The sequence below is a fragment of the Rhamphochromis longiceps genome, linkage group LG8 (assembly GCF_057381845.1).
Source record: "Rhamphochromis longiceps isolate RC_006_pf linkage group LG8, R_longiceps_female_GT1.1, whole genome shotgun sequence".
NCBI classification, from domain to species: Eukaryota; Metazoa; Chordata; class Actinopteri; order Cichliformes; family Cichlidae; genus Rhamphochromis; species Rhamphochromis longiceps.
Genome location: NC_140564.1, coordinates 26,027,301 through 26,047,353, shown reverse-complemented (window position 1 = coordinate 26,047,353; position 20,053 = coordinate 26,027,301). Strand labels below are relative to the sequence as shown.

General features: G+C 43.1%; 2 protein-coding genes, 3 non-coding genes and 1 pseudogene across 6 annotated transcripts; all 6 read right to left on the bottom strand.

The window, feature by feature from the left end:
- Window positions 1-2,370: 2,370 nt before the first annotated feature.
- trnai-uau (transfer RNA isoleucine (anticodon UAU)) lies at window positions 2,371-2,464 on the bottom strand. Its single transcript has 2 exons — window positions 2,427-2,464; window positions 2,371-2,406 (listed from the first exon to the last, which is right to left on the bottom strand). It is a non-coding gene; the product is annotated as a tRNA-Ile (tRNA).
- A 1,416-nt stretch (window positions 2,465-3,880) lies between these two features.
- LOC146663811 (NAD(P)H dehydrogenase [quinone] 1-like) lies at window positions 3,881-5,213 on the bottom strand. Its single transcript, XM_085415319.1, has 6 exons — window positions 5,153-5,213; window positions 4,869-5,033; window positions 4,668-4,795; window positions 4,483-4,590; window positions 4,306-4,407; window positions 3,881-4,229 (listed from the first exon to the last, which is right to left on the bottom strand). The coding sequence occupies exons 1-6, from the start codon at window positions 5,154-5,156 to the stop codon at window positions 3,930-3,932; spliced, it is 807 nt and encodes a 268-aa protein (XP_085271445.1). The 5' UTR covers window positions 5,157-5,213; the 3' UTR covers window positions 3,881-3,929.
- A 3,069-nt stretch (window positions 5,214-8,282) lies between these two features.
- On the bottom strand, window positions 8,283-8,376 carry trnai-uau (transfer RNA isoleucine (anticodon UAU)). Its single transcript has 2 exons — window positions 8,339-8,376; window positions 8,283-8,318 (listed from the first exon to the last, which is right to left on the bottom strand). It is a non-coding gene; the product is annotated as a tRNA-Ile (tRNA).
- A 1,411-nt stretch (window positions 8,377-9,787) lies between these two features.
- LOC146663809 (NAD(P)H dehydrogenase [quinone] 1-like) lies at window positions 9,788-11,092 on the bottom strand. Its single transcript, XM_085415171.1, has 6 exons — window positions 11,063-11,092; window positions 10,776-10,940; window positions 10,577-10,704; window positions 10,392-10,499; window positions 10,215-10,316; window positions 9,788-10,138 (listed from the first exon to the last, which is right to left on the bottom strand). The coding sequence occupies exons 1-6, from the start codon at window positions 11,064-11,066 to the stop codon at window positions 9,839-9,841; spliced, it is 807 nt and encodes a 268-aa protein (XP_085271297.1). The 5' UTR covers window positions 11,067-11,092; the 3' UTR covers window positions 9,788-9,838.
- A 6,056-nt stretch (window positions 11,093-17,148) lies between these two features.
- On the bottom strand, window positions 17,149-17,242 carry trnai-uau (transfer RNA isoleucine (anticodon UAU)). The gene is made up of 2 exons: window positions 17,205-17,242; window positions 17,149-17,184 (listed from the first exon to the last, which is right to left on the bottom strand). It is a non-coding gene; the product is annotated as a tRNA-Ile (tRNA).
- A 1,421-nt stretch (window positions 17,243-18,663) lies between these two features.
- Window positions 18,664-20,045, bottom strand: LOC146663807 (NAD(P)H dehydrogenase [quinone] 1-like; annotated as a pseudogene). The gene is made up of 5 exons (XR_014912920.1): window positions 19,984-20,045; window positions 19,651-19,815; window positions 19,268-19,578; window positions 19,091-19,192; window positions 18,664-19,014 (listed from the first exon to the last, which is right to left on the bottom strand). The product of XR_014912920.1 is annotated as an NAD(P)H dehydrogenase [quinone] 1-like (transcript).
- Between the last annotated feature and the right edge of the window lie 8 nt (window positions 20,046-20,053).

Here is a 20,053-nt window from a genome sequence, read left to right as displayed (position 1 = left end):
CAGCCTGCAGTCTCAGAGAAAATAGCTCTAATAGGGTGATATGGTACTAGAAAGTCACTGAGTTAAGATGGGGCCTGATTATTGAAGACCTTGTATATAAGGAGCCAGATTTTGAATTTGGTTCTGGATTTAACAGGTAGCCAGTTAAGGGAAGCCAATATAGGAGAAATATGCTCTCTCTGTCTACTCCCTGTCAGTGCTCTTGCTGCAGCATTTTGGATCAGCTGAAGGCTTTTCAGGGCGTTTTTAGGACAACTTTTCAAACTCTTCAAACTCTTCTTTTATCTCAAGAATTCTTGAGATAAAAGAAAGGTTGGAGATTGACCTGTAACTAGCTAAGTAAGAGAGTAAGAGATTACTTTTTAGGTAATAGTTTAACTACCGCTAGCTTGAAGGCCTGCGGTATAGAGCCGATTATGAGAGATGGGTTGATCATATTTAAGATTGAAGCATAAATTAATGGCAGGATTCTTGGAGCAGTCTTGTAGGAATGGGGTCTAAAAGACACATTGATGGTTTGGAGGAATTAATTACTGAAGTTAACTCAGAAAGATTAATTGGAGAAAAAGACTAAATGAATACAAATTGCACTGAAATTCGATGGATATAATATTACGTCTGTGAGATGATTAAAGTTTTGTTTGTAAAGAAATTCATGAAATCATTTCTAGTTATCATTAAAGGAATGGTTGGCTTAACAGAGCTCTGAATTTTTGTCAGTCTGGCTACAGTGCTGAAGAGAAACCTTGACTCTGTGCTCAAACCAGCGTTCCTCCCTGTCCAGGATGTGTACATCCTCATCACTGAAAGAGTGTCCACTGGCCTGTAGGTGTAAATAGACTGCAGAGTCCTGGCTTGACGAGGTAGCTCTTCTGTGTTGTGCCATCTGCTTCGTCGGAGGTTGTTTGGTTTCTCTGATGTATAAATCCTGGCAATCCTCCTTGCACTTAACAGCGTACAGTATATTACTCTGTTTGTGTCGAGGGACCCGATCCTTGGGGTGGACCAATTTTTGGTGCAGCGTGTTTTGGGGATAAAAAGTAACCGAGACGCGGCGTTTAAGAGGAAATGTGTCTCAACTGTTCTGATACTCCTGACACATACGAGATCACTAAGGGTTTTTGCTTAGGCAGCAGTTGTCCTTCTCTCCTGGATTGGTTGGAGCTTTCTTTAGGCCCCTGGTTTGAGCGGGGAGTCAAGGAGGCCATTTACGTGAAAAGGGAAAGACCATCTCTGAATCGAGGAGGGGGCCTAAGGGTACATCTTTTGCCATCTTACAATGCTGTGATTGCAGCCATTCCCCAACTGTCTGTGAATGATACTCATGGCCATTGATCAGTGGGCTTTGATCAGTAAGCTTTTATCAGTGGTTACTGATCAATCGTCATGACAATTTGCATATTAATGATCAAGGAACTGACCTCTGTGCAAATGTACTGTTTATAAGCTGGGGAAACCTGCAGTCAGCTGAGACTGAAGAAGTCACTTGGAAGAGTGACGAAATGTTTCTCCCATTGAAAACACTACGTTCAGATGAACAGAATCAACCTTTTGGGATTTACTTACCTGGATCATTGAGCGTGCGTCAAGAGATTTTTAGTTTGTTGTTTAGGAGCTGACACAGTCTCTAAGGGGATGGGGTTTGGAGGATAACAGGAAAAGAGAAGCTGCAGAGAGGCATGTAAGACTGCAACTCTGCTTCCTGGTCCCAGTGCTGGATAGTCACATTTTGGGGGTTTAATCAACTTGGCCAGATTTCTAGAAATGAGAGCTGCTCCATCCAAAGTGGGATGGATGCTGTCTTTCCAAACAAGACCAGGTTTCCTCCAGAAAGTTTCCCAGTTATCTATAAAGCCCACATCATTTTTTGGACACCACTCAGACAGCCAGCAATTTAAGGAGAACATGTGGCTAAACATGTCACTGCTGGTTGGGGAGGGGAATAGAGAAAACTACATAATCCAACATCGTTTTGGCAAAGTTACACACCGATTCAGTATTGATTTTAGTGACTTCCTATTGATGTAACCGAGTATATCATTATGGGATATGGCATATATCTATAAGTTTTTAATTAAATTTTCTGACAAGCTACACAAAAACTCCACCGTATGTTGCAACAAGAACAGGAAGCTCTGCCACAAAGAGAGCACCACCCTTTCAACCTGGCACCAGCTTTTCCCTTCAATGGCCCCTCAACTCCTCTTGAAGCTGAGTCAAGCGGTTCTCTTTTTGAAGAAAGCAGACAGTAGTGCTGTCAGTAGCATTTGCCTACATGAGATTTGTTATTTTCTCAAGAAACAAGGACACATTTTTTTTCCTTGAGCATTTATCTATTGGCATTGGGTAAAAAAATTAGCTTGAACACTCTGCTCCAGGTGAGGCTTGAACTCACAACCTCGGCATTGCTCTGCCCAATACTGTCATATAAGTACCGCGCGCTAACCAATTGCGCCACTGGAGCGCTGAAAAAAAAAAGCCATTCATGGACCTATAATAAATCAAAGAAAAATTAATGAACAAATGAGTACTAGGCTTGAGATAGGCTGGCAGCCTGTCTAGGGTGTGTACCGCCTCTTCTTCTTTGTTGTGTATTTTTGTCATTCAAGGACCATGGACATAGAGCCATAACATTGGCTCTGATACTATCATACATGCACTGATTGGAGCACCACAAGCAAGGGTGTACCCCGCCTCATTTTAACACTTAAAGTACAAGATACTTGGTTATAACTCAGCATACAAATAGGCTGAATTATTCAACAGTCTGTTCATTTGGTATATATTGCATATTTTCCTATTTCATATATGGGTGTTAGCCAACACAACCTTTGTAGCAGTAACCTACAAGAGTTTTTCTATCATAAATGTGGAGAAGCATGAAGCCACTGCTCCAGGTGAGGCTTCAACTCAGCATTGCTCAGCCAAATACTGTCATATAAGTACCGCGCGCTAACCGATTGTGCCACTGGAGCTGCATTCAAATCTGGAGCATTCATGTACCTCTTTACAAAATTAAGGAGAAATAAGAAATTTCACACTATAGGATATAAAATGGACTGTACAACAGGCCAGTTTCCTATTTAGGATGTACCCTACCTCTTGCCCAATGGGAGTTGGGATAGGTTCCAGCCCTGAATCGGTATCAGTTGGTGGATGGAACAAAACCAGAAAATGTATTGCAGAAAAATGAAATTTTGGATGTAATTAGACCCAGTGTTTTTAGGCTGCCAGCTTCAGGACAACTATTTCTAATTCTCTCAAAGACATCTTATGTTGGAATTTTGTACATACGAAAGTTAAAATGTTTTTAGATGTGTCATTTTTGGCCTTCTTTCAACCACTACTGAAAGGTAATGGTGGTACTGGCTGACCACACCTTCATATTTTAAAATGCCACATTTCCCCTCTGCTCACATGCTGAAAATTACTTGGTAATCTGAGCTCCTCCCTCCCCTTGATGAAAAGCACCAACATTCCCCACAATTCCAGCAGTGGTGCTACTGGTAGAGAGACAGTACCTGTACAGGAAAGAGGCGATGAAGTAGTGCCAAGTGAACCATGAAGGTGACGACACCATCATGTTCTAGATGGTGTAGTGAGCTGGATGGATCAAGCCGTCACTCGGCATGCTAATGCCACACGTTGCATCAGTTCTTTGTGTACCATTGCCAGCTCACATTTCTGGTATACAACAAAGCCCCAAGTGTCAATTTGGTCAGTGTTGGATAATGACACCAGTCTTGAAAGCCTACAGAGACAGCTTTGTGTATCCTGTTATGTATATGTACCATTTTCTAGATGGCTGAACTGTATGAAACCAAGTGGTGCATTTGAAACTCATTGCTCAAACTGAAGTTCCAATAAAGCAGCCTTTTTATTGCAGCACACATTTTAAGACCAAGACATTACATGGACCCACTCCATCGTCAGACCCTGGCCTTGGTCTGGCTGTTGGCTGGCAGTGGCTTGCCCATGTGGATCCCCACTGTGAGGCCACATTCTTTGCTGGCATATTTCTCTTTGACCTCAGGCTTCAGCAGGAAACCCTTCTCCTTGTCAAAGTAGTCCAAAGGAGCAAAGTACACAGTGGCTTCCCCACAGAGGTTTTGCAGCCGTGTGCGCCAGCCCTCCAGCATGGAGCTGCGAGATTCAGGAGAACCAGTAGCAGGATCCCAGAAGATCTGAGGGGCAAAAACCTGGAAGCCACAGTAGTTCAGGATCCCGTTCTGCACACAGGGAGGAGCAGCTGTTACCACATGACAGATCATTTCATGCTTGGCTCTGTTTATAGTGAGACCTCACCTGCAGTGGCCACAGTGTGACATTGATGTCTCCATTGATGCCAGTGTCACTGTACACAGATTCAGGACAGTCAGTGGTGAAGGACAGCATGGCTTTCTTGTCCTGTACAGAGAGCAAGGAGTGAGCAGAGAGGGAGAGGACACAGCCTGAACACAGACACGTTGGTGGAGCTCTCACCTTGAAGATCCCCTCACTGTACTGCTTCTCCTGTGCGTAGGCACAGCCCAACACCCGATCCATCCACCCCTTCATGATTGCAGGAACAGATGACCAGTACATGGGGAACTGGGAACACAGGTTTAAGGGTCATTTTGATGTGGATACCTGTCAGCCGACCATACACATTTCCAGTCAGGCACTACCTGAAAGATGACAAGGTCTGCCTCCTTGAGCTTCTCCTGCTCTTTTTTTATGTCTTCTGCAAGTCTGCCCTCCTCCCATGCCAATTTAATCTGACCTACATAGCAGTCCTCTGCAGTCTTCACACCACCTGCAACAAAAATTTAGTGTTTGCATCTGAAGAGCAATCAAAGCATTGCTATACCTGCAGAATATTTGTATACCAGTGATGTCCTCAGTAGTAGCAGCAGCTTTGAACTTCATGGCGTACAGGTCAGACACGTCTACAGTGCAGCCTTGAGCAGTCAGAGCTGCCACAGCAGCATCTTTGGCAGCAGCATTGAAAGAGGCAGGGCTCTCATGGGCATACACAATCAGCACTTTCTTGGCTGCAAAGCCAAAAAAATAAAAAGAGTTCCAGTCAGATCACAAACATACAAATATTTCACATTGTTCAAAATAAGAGACCAAACAAGTTTCAGCAGTTACCAGGAAGAAAAAGTCTTACCCATTCTCAAAACAACAGTAAATGATGAGTGTTCTCTCTAGCTGGTATAATAAGAGGAAAAAGGTGCCCATACTGAAGAAAAACACACCTGCTGCTTTTATACACACTTCGAGCACTACTTCACACAGATGCTGTCAATCAGCAATCAGCCTCATGGGTCAGCCAGCTGCTACTGCGGGATTTTCTCTCAGGTTTCCCATTTTGTACAGAAACTTGGGCATAACTCTGAGATTAACCTAAACCTTCAGCCCAGTTCAAACACAAGATTCATTTATAAGTCATAGTCATCTTAGCTTCACTCATTCTACAGTGCCATCATGTGGTCAAAGTGTCCTTTCAGTGTAGGAGCTATGGTACATGGTTTAAGTCACCATAACGTACCTTCTTCTAGAAAGTTGGTTCTGTTCATCTGGATGGTTTGTTTATAGTGGAAGGAACCTTTTGTCAGTCGTCCATGTGAGCTTATTGGTCAGAATCGGCTGATTTGAGGTTTTTCCAACATTAGAAACGCACCTTTGCACAATGTCTGAACGTTCCATCACTTACTTGCAACTGGCCATGAGGTCAGTCAGTACGTATGAATATGCAAATTGTCATGACCATAGACCAAGAGCATATTCGCAGCGAGATAGTATCTGCAACCACAGCACCATTCCTCGGTTCCCATTTCAGATCAGTTCAATTCAATTCAATTCAATTCAATTCAATTCAATTCAATTCAATTCAATTTTATTTATACAGTGCAGTTTTAAATATTCTGGGAGACACAAGTCAGCCTGCAGTCTCAGAGAAAATAGCTCTAATAGGGTGATATGGTACTAGAAAGTCACTGAGTTAAGATGGGGCCTGATTATTGAAGACCTTGTATATAAGGAGCCAGATTTTGAATTTGGTTCTGGATTTAACAGGTAGCCAATTAAGGGAAGCCAATATAGGAGAAATATGCTCTCTCTGTCTACTCCCTGTCAGTGCTCTTGCTGCAGCATTTTGGATCAGCTGAAGGCTTTTCAGGGCGTTTTTAGGACAACTTTTCAAACTCTTCAAACTCTTCTTTTATCTCAAGAATTCTTGAGATAAAAGAAAGGTTGGAGATTGACCTGTAACTAGCTAAGTAAGAGAGTAAGAGATTACTTTTTAGGTAATAGTTTAACTACCGCTAGCTTGAAGGCCTGCGGTATAGAGCCGATTATGAGAGATGGGTTGATCATATTTAAGATTGAAGCATAAATTAATGGCAGGATTCTTGGAGCAGTCTTGTAGGAATGGGGTCTAAAAGACACATTGATGGTTTGGAGGAATTAATTACTGAAGTTAACTCAGAAAGATTAATTGGAGAAAAAGACTAAATGAATACAAATTGCACTGAAATTCGATGGATATAATATTACGTCTGTGAGATGATTAAAGTTTTGTTTGTAAAGAAATTCATGAAATCATTTCTAGTTATCATTAAAGGAATGGTTGGCTTAACAGAGCTCTGAATTTTTGTCAGTCTGGCTACAGTGCTGAAGAGAAACCTTGACTCTGTGCTCAAACCAGCGTTCCTCCCTGTCCAGGATGTGTACATCCTCATCACTGAAAGAGTGTCCACTGGCCTGTAGGTGTAAATAGACTGCAGAGTCCTGGCTTGACGAGGTAGCTCTTCTGTGTTGTGCCATCTGCTTCGTCGGAGGTTGTTTGGTTTCTCTGATGTATAAATCCTGGCAATCCTCCTTGCACTTAACAGCGTACAGTATATTACTCTGTTTGTGTCGAGGGACCCGATCCTTGGGGTGGACCAATTTTTGGTGCAGCGTGTTTTGGGGATAAAAAGTAACCGAGACGCGGCGTTTAAGAGGAAATGTGTCTCAACTGTTCTGATACTCCTGACACATACGAGATCACTAAGGGTTTTTGCTTAGGCAGCAGTTGTCCTTCTCTCCTGGATTGGTTGGAGCTTTCTTTAGGCCCCTGGTTTGAGCGGGGAGTCAAGGAGGCCATTTACGTGAAAAGGGAAAGACCATCTCTGAATCGAGGAGGGGGCCTAAGGGTACATCTTTTGCCATCTTACAATGCTGTGATTGCAGCCATTCCCCAACTGTCTGTGAATGATACTCATGGCCATTGATCAGTGGGCTTTGATCAGTAAGCTTTTATCAGTGGTTACTGATCAATCGTCATGACAATTTGCATATTAATGATCAAGGAACTGACCTCTGTGCAAATGTACTGTTTATAAGCTGGGGAAACCTGCAGTCAGCTGAGACTGAAGAAGTCACTTGGAAGAGTGACGAAATGTTTCTCCCATTGAAAACACTACGTTCAGATGAACAGAATCAACCTTTTGGGATTTACTTACCTGGATCATTGAGCGTGCATCAAGAGATTTCTAGTTTGTTGTTTAGGAGCTGACACAGTCTCTAAGGGGATGGGGTTTGGAGGATAACCGGAAAAGAGAAGCTGCAGAGAGGCATGTAAGACTGCAACTCTGCTTCCTGGTCCCAGTGCTGGATAGTCACATTTTGGGGGTTTAATCAACTTGGCCAGATTTCTAGAAATGAGAGCTGCTCCATCCAAAGTGGGATGGATGCTGTCTTTCCAAACAAGACCAGGTTTCCTCCAGAAAGTTTTCCAGTTATCTATAAAGCCCACATCATTTTTTGGACACCACTCAGACAGCCAGCAATTTAAGGAGAACATGTCACTGCTGGTTGGGGAGGGGAATAGAGAAAACTACATAATCCAACATCGTTTTGGCAAAGTTACACACCGATTCAGTATTGATTTTAGTGACTTCCTATTGATGTAACCGAGTATATCATTATGGGATATGGCATATATCTATAAGTTTTTAATTAAATTTTCTGACAAGCTACACAAAAACTCCACCGTATGTTGCAACAAGAACAGGAAGCTCTGCCACAAAGAGAGCACCACCCTTTCAACCTGGCACCAGCTTTTCCCTTCAATGGCCCCTCAACTCCTCTTGAAGCTGAGTCAAGCGGTTCTCTTTTTGAAGAAAGCAGACAGTAGTGCTGTCAGTAGCATTTGCCTACATGAGATTTGTTATTTTCTCAAGAAACAAGGACACATTTTTTTTCCTTGAGCATTTATCTATTGGCATTGGGTAAAAAAATTAGCTTGAACACTCTGCTCCAGGTGAGGCTTGAACTCACAACCTCGGCATTGCTCTGCCCAATACTGTCATATAAGTACCACGCGCTAACCAATTGCGCCACTGGAGCGCTGAAAAAAAAAAAGCCATTCATGGACCTATAATAAATCAAAGAAAAATTAATGAACAAATGAGTACTAGGCTTGAGATAGGCTGGCAGCCTGTCTAGGGTGTGTACCGCCTCTTTTTGTTTGTTGTGTATTTTTGTCATTCAAGGACCATGGACATAGAGCCACAACATTGGCTCTGATACTATCATACATGCACTGATTGGAGCACCACAAGAAAGGGTGTACCCCGCCTCATTTTAACACTTAAAGTACAAGATACTTGGTTATAACTCAGCATACAAATAGGCTGAATTATTCAACAGTCTGTTCATTTGGTATATATTGCATATTTTCCTATTTCATATATGGGTGTTAGCCAACACAACCTTTGTAGCAGTAACCTACAAGAGTTTTTCTATCATAAATGTGGAGAAGCATGAAGCCACTGCTCCAGGTGAGGCTTCAACTCAGCATTGCTCAGCCAAATACTGTCATATAAGTACCGCGCACTAACCGATTGTGCCACTGGAGCTGCATTCAAATCTGGAGCATTCATGTACCTCTTTACAAAATTAAGGAGAAATAAGAAATTTCACACTATAGGATATAAAATGGACTGTACAACAGGCCAGTTTCCTATTTAGGATGTACCCTACCTCTTGCCCAATGGGAGTTGGGATAGGTTCCAGCCCTGAATCGGTATCAGTTGGTGGATGGACCAAAACCAGAAAATGTATTGCAGAAAAATGAAATTTTGGATGTAATTGGACCCAGTGTTTTTAGGCTGCCAGCTTCAGGACAACTATTTCTAATTCTCTCAAAGACATCTTATGTTGGAATTTTGTACATACGAAAGTTAAAATGTTTTTAGATGTGTCATTTTTGGCCTTCTTTCGACCACTACTGAAAGGTAATGGTGGTACTGGCTGACCACACCGTCATATTTTAAAGTGCCACATTTCCCCTCTGCTCACATGCTGAAAATTACTTGGTAATCTGAGCTCCTCCCTCCCCTTGATGAAAAGCACCAACATTCCCCACAATTCCAGCAGTGGTGCTACTGGTAGAGAGACAGTACCTGTACAGGAAAGAGGCGATGAAGTAGTGCCAAGTGAACCATGAAGGTGACGACACCAATCACATTCTAGATGGTGTAGTGAGCTGGATGGATCAAGCCATCACTCGGCATGCTAATGCCACACATTGCATCAGTTCTTTGTGTACCATTGCCAGCTCACATTTCTGGTATACAGCCCCAAGTGTCAATTTGGTCAGTGTTGGATAATGACACCAGTCATGAAAGCCTACAGAGACAGCTTTGTGTATCCTGTTATGTATATGTACCATTTTCTAGATGGCTGAACTGTATGAAACCAAGTGGTGCATTTGAAACTCATTGCTCAAACTGAAGATCCAATAAAGCAGCCTTTTTATTGCAGCACACATTTTAAGACCAAGACATTACATGGACCCACTCCATCGTCAGACCCCAGCCTTGGTCTGGCTGTTGGCTGGCAGTGGCTTGCCCATGTGGATCCCCACTGTGAGGCCACATTCTTTGCTGGCATATTTCTCTTTGACCTCGGGCTTCAGCAGAAAACCCTTCTCCTTGTCAAAGTAGTCCAGGGGAGCAAAGTACACAGTGGCTTCCCCACAGAGGTTTTGCAGTCGTGTGCGCCAGCCCTCCAGCATGGAGCTGCGAGATTCAGGAGAACCAGTAGCAGGATCCCAGAAGATCTGAGGGGCAAAAACCTGGAAGCCACAGTAGTTCAGGATCCCGTTCTGCACACAGGGAGGAGCAGCTGTTACCACATGACAGATCATTTCATGCTTGGCTCTGTTTATAGTGAGACCTCACCTGCAGTGGCCACAGTGTGACATTGATGTCTCCATTGATGCCAGTGTCACTGTACACAGATTCAGGACAGTCAGTGGTGAAGGACAGCATGGCTTTCTTGTCCTGTACAGAGAGCAAGGAGTGAGCAGAGAGGGAGAGGACACAGCCTGAACACAGACACGTTGGTGGAGCTCTCACCTTGAAGATCCCCTCACTGTACCGCTTCTCCTGTGCGTAGGCACAGCCCAACACCCGATCCATCCACCCCTTCATGATGGCAGGAACAGATGACCAGTACATGGGGAACTGGGAACACAGGTTTAATGGTCATTTTGATGTGGATACCTGTCAGCCGACCATACACATTTCCAGTCAGGCACTACCTGAAAGATGACAAGGTCTGCCTCCTTGAGCTTCTCCTGCTCTTTTTTGATGTCTTCTGCAAGTCTGCCCTCCTCCCATGCCAATTTAATCTGACCTACATAGCAGTCCTCTGCAGTCTTCACACCACCTGCAACAAATTTAGTGTTTGCATCTGAAGAGCAATCAAAGCATTGCTATACCTGCAGAATATTTGTATACCAGTGATGTCCTCAGTAGTAGCAGCAGCTTTGAACTTCATGGCGTACAGGTCAGACACCTCTACAGTGCAGCCTTGAGCAGTCAAAGCTGCCACAGCAGCATCTTTGGCAGCAGCATTGAAGGAGGCAGGGCTCTCATGGGCATACACAATCAGCACTTTCTTGGCTGCAAAGCCAAACAAAAAATTGATAGAGTTCCAGTCAGATCACAAACATACAAATATTTCACATTGTTCAAAATAAGAGACCAAACAAGTTTCAGCAGTTACCAGGAAGAAAAAGTCTTACCCATTCTCAAAACAACAGTAAATGATGAGCGTTCTCGCTATAGCTGGTATAATAAGAGGAAAAAGGTGCCCATACTGAAGAAAAACACACCTGCTGCTTTTATACACACTTCGAGCACTACTTCACACAGATGCTGTCAATCAGCAATCAGCCTCATGGGTCAGCCAGCTGCTACTGCGGGATTTTCTCTCAGGTTTCCCATTTTGTACAGAAACTTGGGCATAACTCTGAGATTAACCTAAACCTTCAGCCCAGTTCAAACACAAGATTCATTTATAAGTCATAGTCATCTTAGCTTCACTCATTCTACAGTGCCATCATGTGGTCAAAGTGTCCTTTCAGTGTAGGAGCTATGGTACATGGTTTAAGTCACCATAACGTACCTTCTTCTAGAAAGTTGGTTCTGTTCATCTGGATGGTTTGTTTATAGTGGAAGGAACCTTTTGTCAGTCGTCCATGTGAGCTTATTGGTCAGAATCGGCTGATTTGAGGTTTTTCCAACATTAGAAACGCACCTTTGCACAATGTCTGAACGTTCCATCACTTACTTGCAATGGCCATGAGGTCAGTCAGTACGTATGAATATGCAAATTGTCATGACCATAGACCAAGAGCATATTCGCAGCGAGATAGTATCTGCAACCACAGCACCATTCCTCGGTTCCCATTTCAGATCAGTTCAGTTCAATTCAATTCAATTCAATTCAATTCAATTCAATTTTATTTATACAGTGCAGTTTTAAATATTCTGGGAGACACAAGTCAGCCTGCAGTCTCAGAGAAAATAGCTCTAATAGGGTGATATGGTACTAGAAAGTCACTGAGTTAAGATGGGGCCTGATTATTGAAGACCTTGTATATAAGGAGCCAGATTTTGAATTTGGTTCTGGATTTAACAGGTAGCCAGTTAAGGGAAGCCAATATAGGAGAAATATGCTCTCTCTGTCTACTCCCTGTCAGTGCTCTTGCTGCAGCATTTTGGATCAGCTGAAGGCTTTTCAGGGCGTTTTTAGGACAACTTTTCAAACTCTTCAAACTCTTCTTTTATCTCAAGAATTCTTGAGATAAAAGAAAGGTTGGAGATTGACCTGTAACTAGCTAAGTAAGAGAGTAAGAGATTACTTTTTAGGTAATAGTTTAACTACCGCTAGCTTGAAGGCCTGCGGTATAGAGCCGATTATGAGAGATGGGTTGATCATATTTAAGATTGAAGCATAAATTAATGGCAGGATTCTTGGAGCAGTCTTGTAGGAATGGGGTCTAAAAGACACATTGATGGTTTGGAGGAATTAATTACTGAAGTTAACTCAGAAAGATTAATTGGAGAAAAAGACTAAATGAATACAAATTGCACTGAAATTCGATGGATATAATATTACGTCTGTGAGATGATTAAAGTTTTGTTTGTAAAGAAATTCATGAAATCATTTCTAGTTATCATTAAAGGAATGGTTGGCTTAACAGAGCTCTGAATTTTTGTCAGTCTGGCTACAGTGCTGAAGAGAAACCTTGACTCCGTGCTCAAACCAGCGTTCCTCCCTGTCCAGGATGTGTACATCCTCATCACTGAAAGAGTGTCCACTGGCCTGTAGGTGTAAATAGACTGCAGAGTCCTGGCTTGACGAGGTAGCCTTCTGTGTTGTGCCATCTGCTTCGTCGGAGGTTGTTTGGTTTCTCTGATGTATAAATCCTGGCAATCCTCCTTGCACTTAACAGCGTACAGTATATTACTCTGTTTGTGTCGAGGGACCCGATCCTTGGGGTGGACCAATTTTTGGTGCAGCGTGTTTTGGGGATAAAAAGTAACCGAGACGCGGCGTTTAAGAGGAAATGTGTCTCAACTGTTCTGATACTCCTGACACATACGAGATCACTAAGGGTTTTTGCTTAGGCAACAGTTGTCCTTCTCTCCTGGATTGGTTGGAGCTTTCTTTAGGCCCCTGGTTTGAGCGGGGAGTCAAGGAGGCCATTTACGTGAAAAGGGAAAGACCATCTCTGAATCGAGGAGGGGGCCTAAGGGTACATCTTTTGCCATCTTACAATGCTGTGATTGCAGCCATTCCCCAACTCGCTGTGAATGGTACTCATGGCCACTGATCAGTGGGCTTTGATCAATAGGCTTTAATCAATAAGCTTTGATCAGTGGTTGCTGATCAATTGCTGATCAATCGTCATGACAATTTGCATATTTCTGCCAGAAACTGCTCAGGATTTTCTATGAGTCTGTTGTGGCCAGTGCGATCCTCTATGCTGTTGCATGCTGGGGGAGCAGGCTGAGGGTAGCAGATGCCAACAGACTCAATAAACTAATCCGTAAGGCCAGTAATGTTGTGGGGATGGAGCTGGACTCCCTCAAGGTGGTGTCGGAGAGGCGGATGCTGTCCAAGATAAAGACAATGTTGGATAACACCTCCCACCCACTCCATGACATGCTGGTCAGTCACAGGAGCACGTTCAGTGAGAGACTGAGATTACCGAAAAGCACCACTGAACGACACAGGAAATCTTTCCTGCCTGTGGCCATCTCCCTGTACAACGCATCCACTTAACACACTGGTTACTGCTACAACTACACATGTTTCTTTTCCAGCTATTTATTAATGAGTGACTTATGTATATATATATATATATATAAACACCCAGCACGCCCCTGCGGGCGGTTTATCCTTCAAGCTCGGGTCCTCTACCAGAGGCCTGGGAGCTTGAGGGTCCTGCGCAGTATCTTAGCTGTTCCCAGGACTGCGCTCTTCTGGACAGAGATCTCCGATGTTGTTCCCGGGATCTGCTGGAGCCACTCGCCTAGCTTGGGAGTCACCGCACCTAGTGCTCCGATTACCACGGGGACCACCGTTACCTTCACCCTCCACATCCTCTCGAGCTCTTCTCTGAGCCCTTGGTATTTCTCCAGCTTCTCGTGTTCCTTCTTCCTGATATTGCTGTCATTCGGAACCGCTACATCGATCACTACGGCCGTCTTCTTCTGTTTGTCTACCACCACTATGTCCGGTTGGTTAGCCGCGACCATTTTGTCCATCTGTATCTGGAAGTCCCACAGGATCTTAGCTCGGTCATTCTCCACCACCCTTGGGGGCATCTCCCATTTTGACCTCGGGACTTCCAGGTTATACTCGGCACAGATGTTCCTGTACACTATGCCGGCCACTTGGTTATGGCGTTCCATGTATGCCTTGCCTGCTAGCATCTTGCACCCTGCTGTTATGTGCTGGATTGTCTCTGGGGCATCTTTACACAGCCTGCACCTGGGGTCTTGCCTGGTGTGATAGACCCCAGCCTCTATGGATCTTGTACTCAGAGCTTGTTCTTGTGCTGCCATGATTAGTGCCTCTGTGCTGTCTTTCAGTCCAGCTTTGTCCAGCCACTGGTAGGATTTCTGGATATCAGCCACCTCCTCTATCTGCCGGTGGTACATACCGTGCAGGGGCCTGTCCTTCCATGATGGTTCCTCGTCTCCCTCCTCTTTCTTGGGTTTCTGCTGCCTGAGGTATATATATATATATATATATATATATATATATATATATATATATATATATATATATATATATATATATATATATATATATATATATATATATATATATATATATACATTGTACTATTCTTAGTTAGTGAATTGTCTGTCTTGTTAATGTTGGTTTATGTTGGTTTATAATGGAGCACTGTAACAAAAAACTAATTTCCCCCAGGGATCAATAAAGTATTCTGATTCTGATTAATGATCAAGGAACTGACCTCTGTGCAAATGTACTGTTTATAAGCTGGGGAAACCTGCAGTCAGCTGAGAGTGAAGAAGTCACTTGGAAGCGTGACGAAACGTTTCTCCCTTTGAAAACACTACATTCAGATGAACAGAATCAACCTTTTGGGATTTACTTACCTGGATCATTGAGCGTGCATCAAGAGATTTTTAGTTTGTTGTTTAGGAGCTGACACAGTCTCTAAGAGGATGGGGTTTGGAGGATAACCGGAAAAGAGAAGCTGCAGAGAGGCATGTAAGACTGCAACTCTGCTTCCTGGTCCCAGTTCTGGATAGTCACATTTTGGGGGTTTAATCAACTTGGCCAGATTTCTAGAAATGAGAGCTGCTCCATCCAAAGTGGGATGGATGCTGTCTTTCTAAACAAGACCAGGTTTCCTTCAGAAAGTTTCCCAGTTATCTATAAAGCCCACATCATTCTTTGGACACCACTCAGACAGCCAGCAATTTAAGGAGAACATGTGGCTAAACATGTCACTGCTGGTTGGGGAGGGGAACAGAGAAAACTACACAATCCAACGTTGTTTTGGCAAAGTTACACACCGATTCAGTATTGATTTTAGTGACTTCCTATTGATGTAACCGAGTATATCATTATGGGATATGGCATATATCTATAAGTTTTTAATTACATTTTTTGACAAGTTACACAAAAACACCACCGTATGTTGCAACAAGAACAGGAAGCTCTGCCACAAAGAGAGCACCACCCTTTCAACCTGGCCAATGGCCCCCTCAACTCCTCTTCAAGGTGAGTAAAGCAGTTCTCTTTTTAGTTAGTTAGTTTTACTGGATCTCAGTGCTGCATTTGACACAGTTGACCACAACATATTACTCAAACGACTGGAGAACTGGGCAGGTCTTTCAGGAACTGTACTAAACTGGTTCAAAACATACTTAGAAAACAGGAAATACTTTGTATCAATAGGTAACTTCACATCTGAGCAGACAAGTATCACATGTGGAGTTCCCCAAGGTTCCATCTTGGAACCCCCTCTGTTTAACATTTACATGCTCCCACTGGCACAGATTATAAACAACAACAAAATAAACTATCACAGCTATGCAGATGACACACAAATATATATCACAATGTCACCAGGAGACCAAGGCCCTGTGCAGGCTCTTGGTAAATGCATTGAGGAAATTAATGACTGGTTGTGCCACAATTTTCTCCAGCTAAACAAAAACAAAACTGAAGTAATAGTCTTTGGTGCCAAAGAAAAACGATTACAGGTCACCAGAGAACTTCAATCTATACACCTAAAAACCACAAACCAGGCGAGAAATTTGGGTGTAGTGATGGATGCAGACCTAAACTTAGAAAAACACATTAAGACAATAACAAAATCAGCTTACTATCACCTCAAGAATATTTCAAGGATAAAAGATCTGATGTCTCAACAGGACCTGGAAAAACTAGTCCATGCATTCATCTTTAGTAGGCTTGATTACTGTAACAGCATCTTTACAGGTCTACCTAAAAAATCAGTCAGACAACTACAGCTCATTCAGAACTCTGCTGCTCGAGTCCTCACTAAGACCAAAAAAGTGGACCACATCAGTCCAGCTCTGAGGTCTTTAAACTGGCTGCCTGTCCGTCAGAGGATAGACTTTAAAGTTCTGATGCTGGTCTATAAAGCTCTGAATGGTTTAGGACCAAAATACATCAGTGACCTCCTGACCCAGTATGAACCTTCCAGATCCCTCAGGTCATCTGGATCCGGTCTTTTATCAGTTCCCAGAGTCAGAACCAGACACGGAGAAGCTGCATTCAGCTTTTATGCTCCTTATATCTGGAACAAACTCCCAGAAAGCCTCAGATCAGCTGAAACACTCAGTTTATTTAAATCCAGGTTGAAGACTCACCTGTTCTCAGCTGCATTTGAATAAAGCACCAAATCCACACTTTAAGCTTAAATTTCAAAACTAACATTTTAACTACTGATTTTATCTACTGTTCTGATTTTATCTGTTTTGATTTTATATACTGTTTTGTTTGTTTGTTTGTTTGTTTGTTAATTAGTTTGTTTGTTTGTTTGTTTGTTTGCTTGTTTTAATCAATTTTAAATCATGCTTTTTTTATTTGTTTTTGTTTCTAATGTCTCTGTAAAGCACTTTGAATCACCTTGTTGTTGAATTGTGCTATACAAATAAACTTGCCTTGCCTTGAAGAAAGCAGACAGTAGTGCTGTCAGTAGCATTTGCCTACATGAGATTTGTTATTTTCTCAAGAAACAAGGACACGTTTTTTTTTTCCTTGAGCATTTATCTATTGGCATTAGGTAAAACAATAGCCTGAACACTCTGCTCCAGGTGAGGCTTGAACTCACAACCTCGGCATTGCTCTGCCCAATACTGTCATATAAGTACCGCGCGCTAACCAATTGCGCCACTGGAGCTCTGAAATAAAACACCATTCATGGACCTATAATAAATCAAAGAAAAATTAATGAACAAATGAGTACTAGGCTTGAGATAGGCTGGCAGCCTGTCTAGGGTGTGTACCGCCTCTTCTTCTTTGTTGTGTATTTTTGTCATTCAAGGACCATGGACATAGAGCCACAACATTGGCTCTGATACTATCATACATGCACTGATTGGAGCACCACAAGAAAGGGTGTACCCCGCCTCATCTTAATGCTTAAAGTACAAGATACTTGTTTATAACTCAGCATACAAATAGGCTGAATTATTCAACAGTCTGTTCATTTGGTATATATTGCATATTTTCCTATTTCATATATGGGTGTTAGCCAACACAACCTTTGTAGCAGTAGCCTACAAGAGGTTTTCTATCATAAATGTGGAGAAGCATGAAGCCACTGCTCCAGGTGAGGCTTCAACTCTCACCCTCAGCATTGCTCAGCCAAATACTGTCATATAAGTACCGCGCGCTAACCGATTGTGCCACTGGAGCCTCATTCAAATCTGGAGCATTCATGTACCTATTTACAAAATTAAGGAGAAATTTCACACTACTGGATATAAAATGGACTGTACAACAGGCCAGTTTCGTATTTAGGATGTACCCTACCTCTTGCCCAATGGGAGTTGGGATAGGTTCCAGCCCTGAATCGGTATCAGTTGGTGAATGGACCAAAACCAGAAAATGTATTGCAGAAAAATGAAATTTTGGATGTAATTGGACCCAGTGTTTTTAGGCTGCCAGCTTCAGGACAACTATTTCTAATTCTCTCAAAGACATCTTATGTTGGAATTTTGTACATTTTGTACAAATTCTAAATAGCTAATGAGTTAAAATATATTTAGGTGTGTCATTTTTGGCCTTTGATTCACCACTACTGAAAGGTAATGGCTGACCACACCTTCATATTTTAAAATGCCACATTTCCCCTCTGCTCACATGCTGAAAATTACTTGGTAATCTGAGCTCCTCCCTCCCCTTGATGAAAAGCACCAACATTCCCCACAATTCCAGCAGTGGTGCTACTGGTAGAGAGACAGTACCTGTACAGGAAAGAGGCGATGAAGTAGTGCCAAGTGAACCATGAAGGTGACGACACCATCATGTTCTAGATGGTGTAGTGAGCTGGATGGATCAAGCCGTCACTCGGCATGCTAATGCCACACGTTGCATCAGTTCTTTGTGTACCATTGCCAGCTCACATTTCTGGTATACAACAAAGCCCCAAGTGTCAATTTGGTCAGTGTTGGATAATGACACCAGTCTTGAAAGCCTACAGAGACAGCTTTGTGTATCCTGTTATGTATATGTACCATTTTCTAGATGGCTGAACTGTATGAAACCAAGTGGTGCATTTGAAACTCATTGCTCAAACTGAAGTTCCAATAAAGCAGCCTTTTTTATTGCAGCACACATTTTAAGACATTACATGGACCCACTCCATCATCAGACCCCGGCCTTGGTCTGGCTGTTGGCTGGCAGTGGCTTGCCCATGTGGATCCCCACTGTGAGGCCACATTCTTTGCTGGCATATTTCTCTTTGACCTCAGGCTTCAGCAGGAAACCCTTCTCCTTGTCAAAGTAGTCCAAAGGAGCAAAGTACACAGTGGCTTCCCCACAGAGGTTTTGCAGTCGTGTGCGCCAGCCCTCCAGCATGGAGCTGCGAGATTCAGGAGAACCAGTAGCAGGATCCCAGAAGATCTGAGGGGCAAAAACCTGGAAGCCACAGTAGTTCAGGATCCCGTTCTGCACACAGGGAGGAGCAGCTGTTACCACATGACAGATCATTTCATGCTTGGCTCTGTTTATAGTGAGACCTCACCTGCAGTGGCCACAGTGTGACATTGATGTCTCCATTGATGCCAGTGTCACTGTACACAGATTCAGGACAGTCAGTGGTGAAGGACAGCATGGCTTTCTTGTCCTGTACAGAGAGCAAGGAGTGAGCAAAGAGGGAGAGGACACAGCCTGAACACAGACACGTTGGTGGAGCTCTCACCTTGAAGATCCCCTCACTGTACCGCTTCTCCTGTGCGTAGGCACAGCCCAACACCCGATCCATCCACCCCTTCATGATTGCAGGAACAGATGACCAGTACATGGGGAACTGGGAACACAGGTTTAATGGTCATTTTGATGAGGACACCTGACCGCAACGACATTCCCAGTCAAACACTACCTGAAAGATGACAAGGTCTGCCTCCTTGAGCTTCTCCTGCTCTTTTTTGATGTCTTCTGCAAGTCTGCCCTCCTCTGATGCCAATTTGATCTCCTTTGCGTAGCAGAAGTTCTCAGCATCCTTCACTCCACCTGCAAATAAAGCTAATATTTACAACTGAAGAACAATCAAAGCATTGCTATACCTGCAGAATATTTGTATACCAGTGATGTCCTCAGTAGTAGCAGCAGCTTTGAACTTCATGGCGTACAGGTCAGACACCTCTACAGTGCAGCCTTGAGCAGTCAAAGCTGCCACAGCAGCATCTTTGGCAGCAGCATTGAAAGAGGCAGGGCTCTCATGGGCATACACAATCAGCACTTTCTTGGCTGCAAAGACAAGGAGAATAGATTAATTTCCTACTCTGTCAAGAATATTTAAATCACACACTATGAAAAAAAAAAAAAAAATTTACAACCGCCAATGTTTAATTTAAGTAACAATAACAGCAATCATGACCACAGAGAAGAATGGGGAGGGATAAAAGAGATACTTACCCATTTCACAGCAAGCACCTGACTATGCCTGATCAGCCTTGCAAGTGGCAAGTAGGTTGTTGAGAAAGCT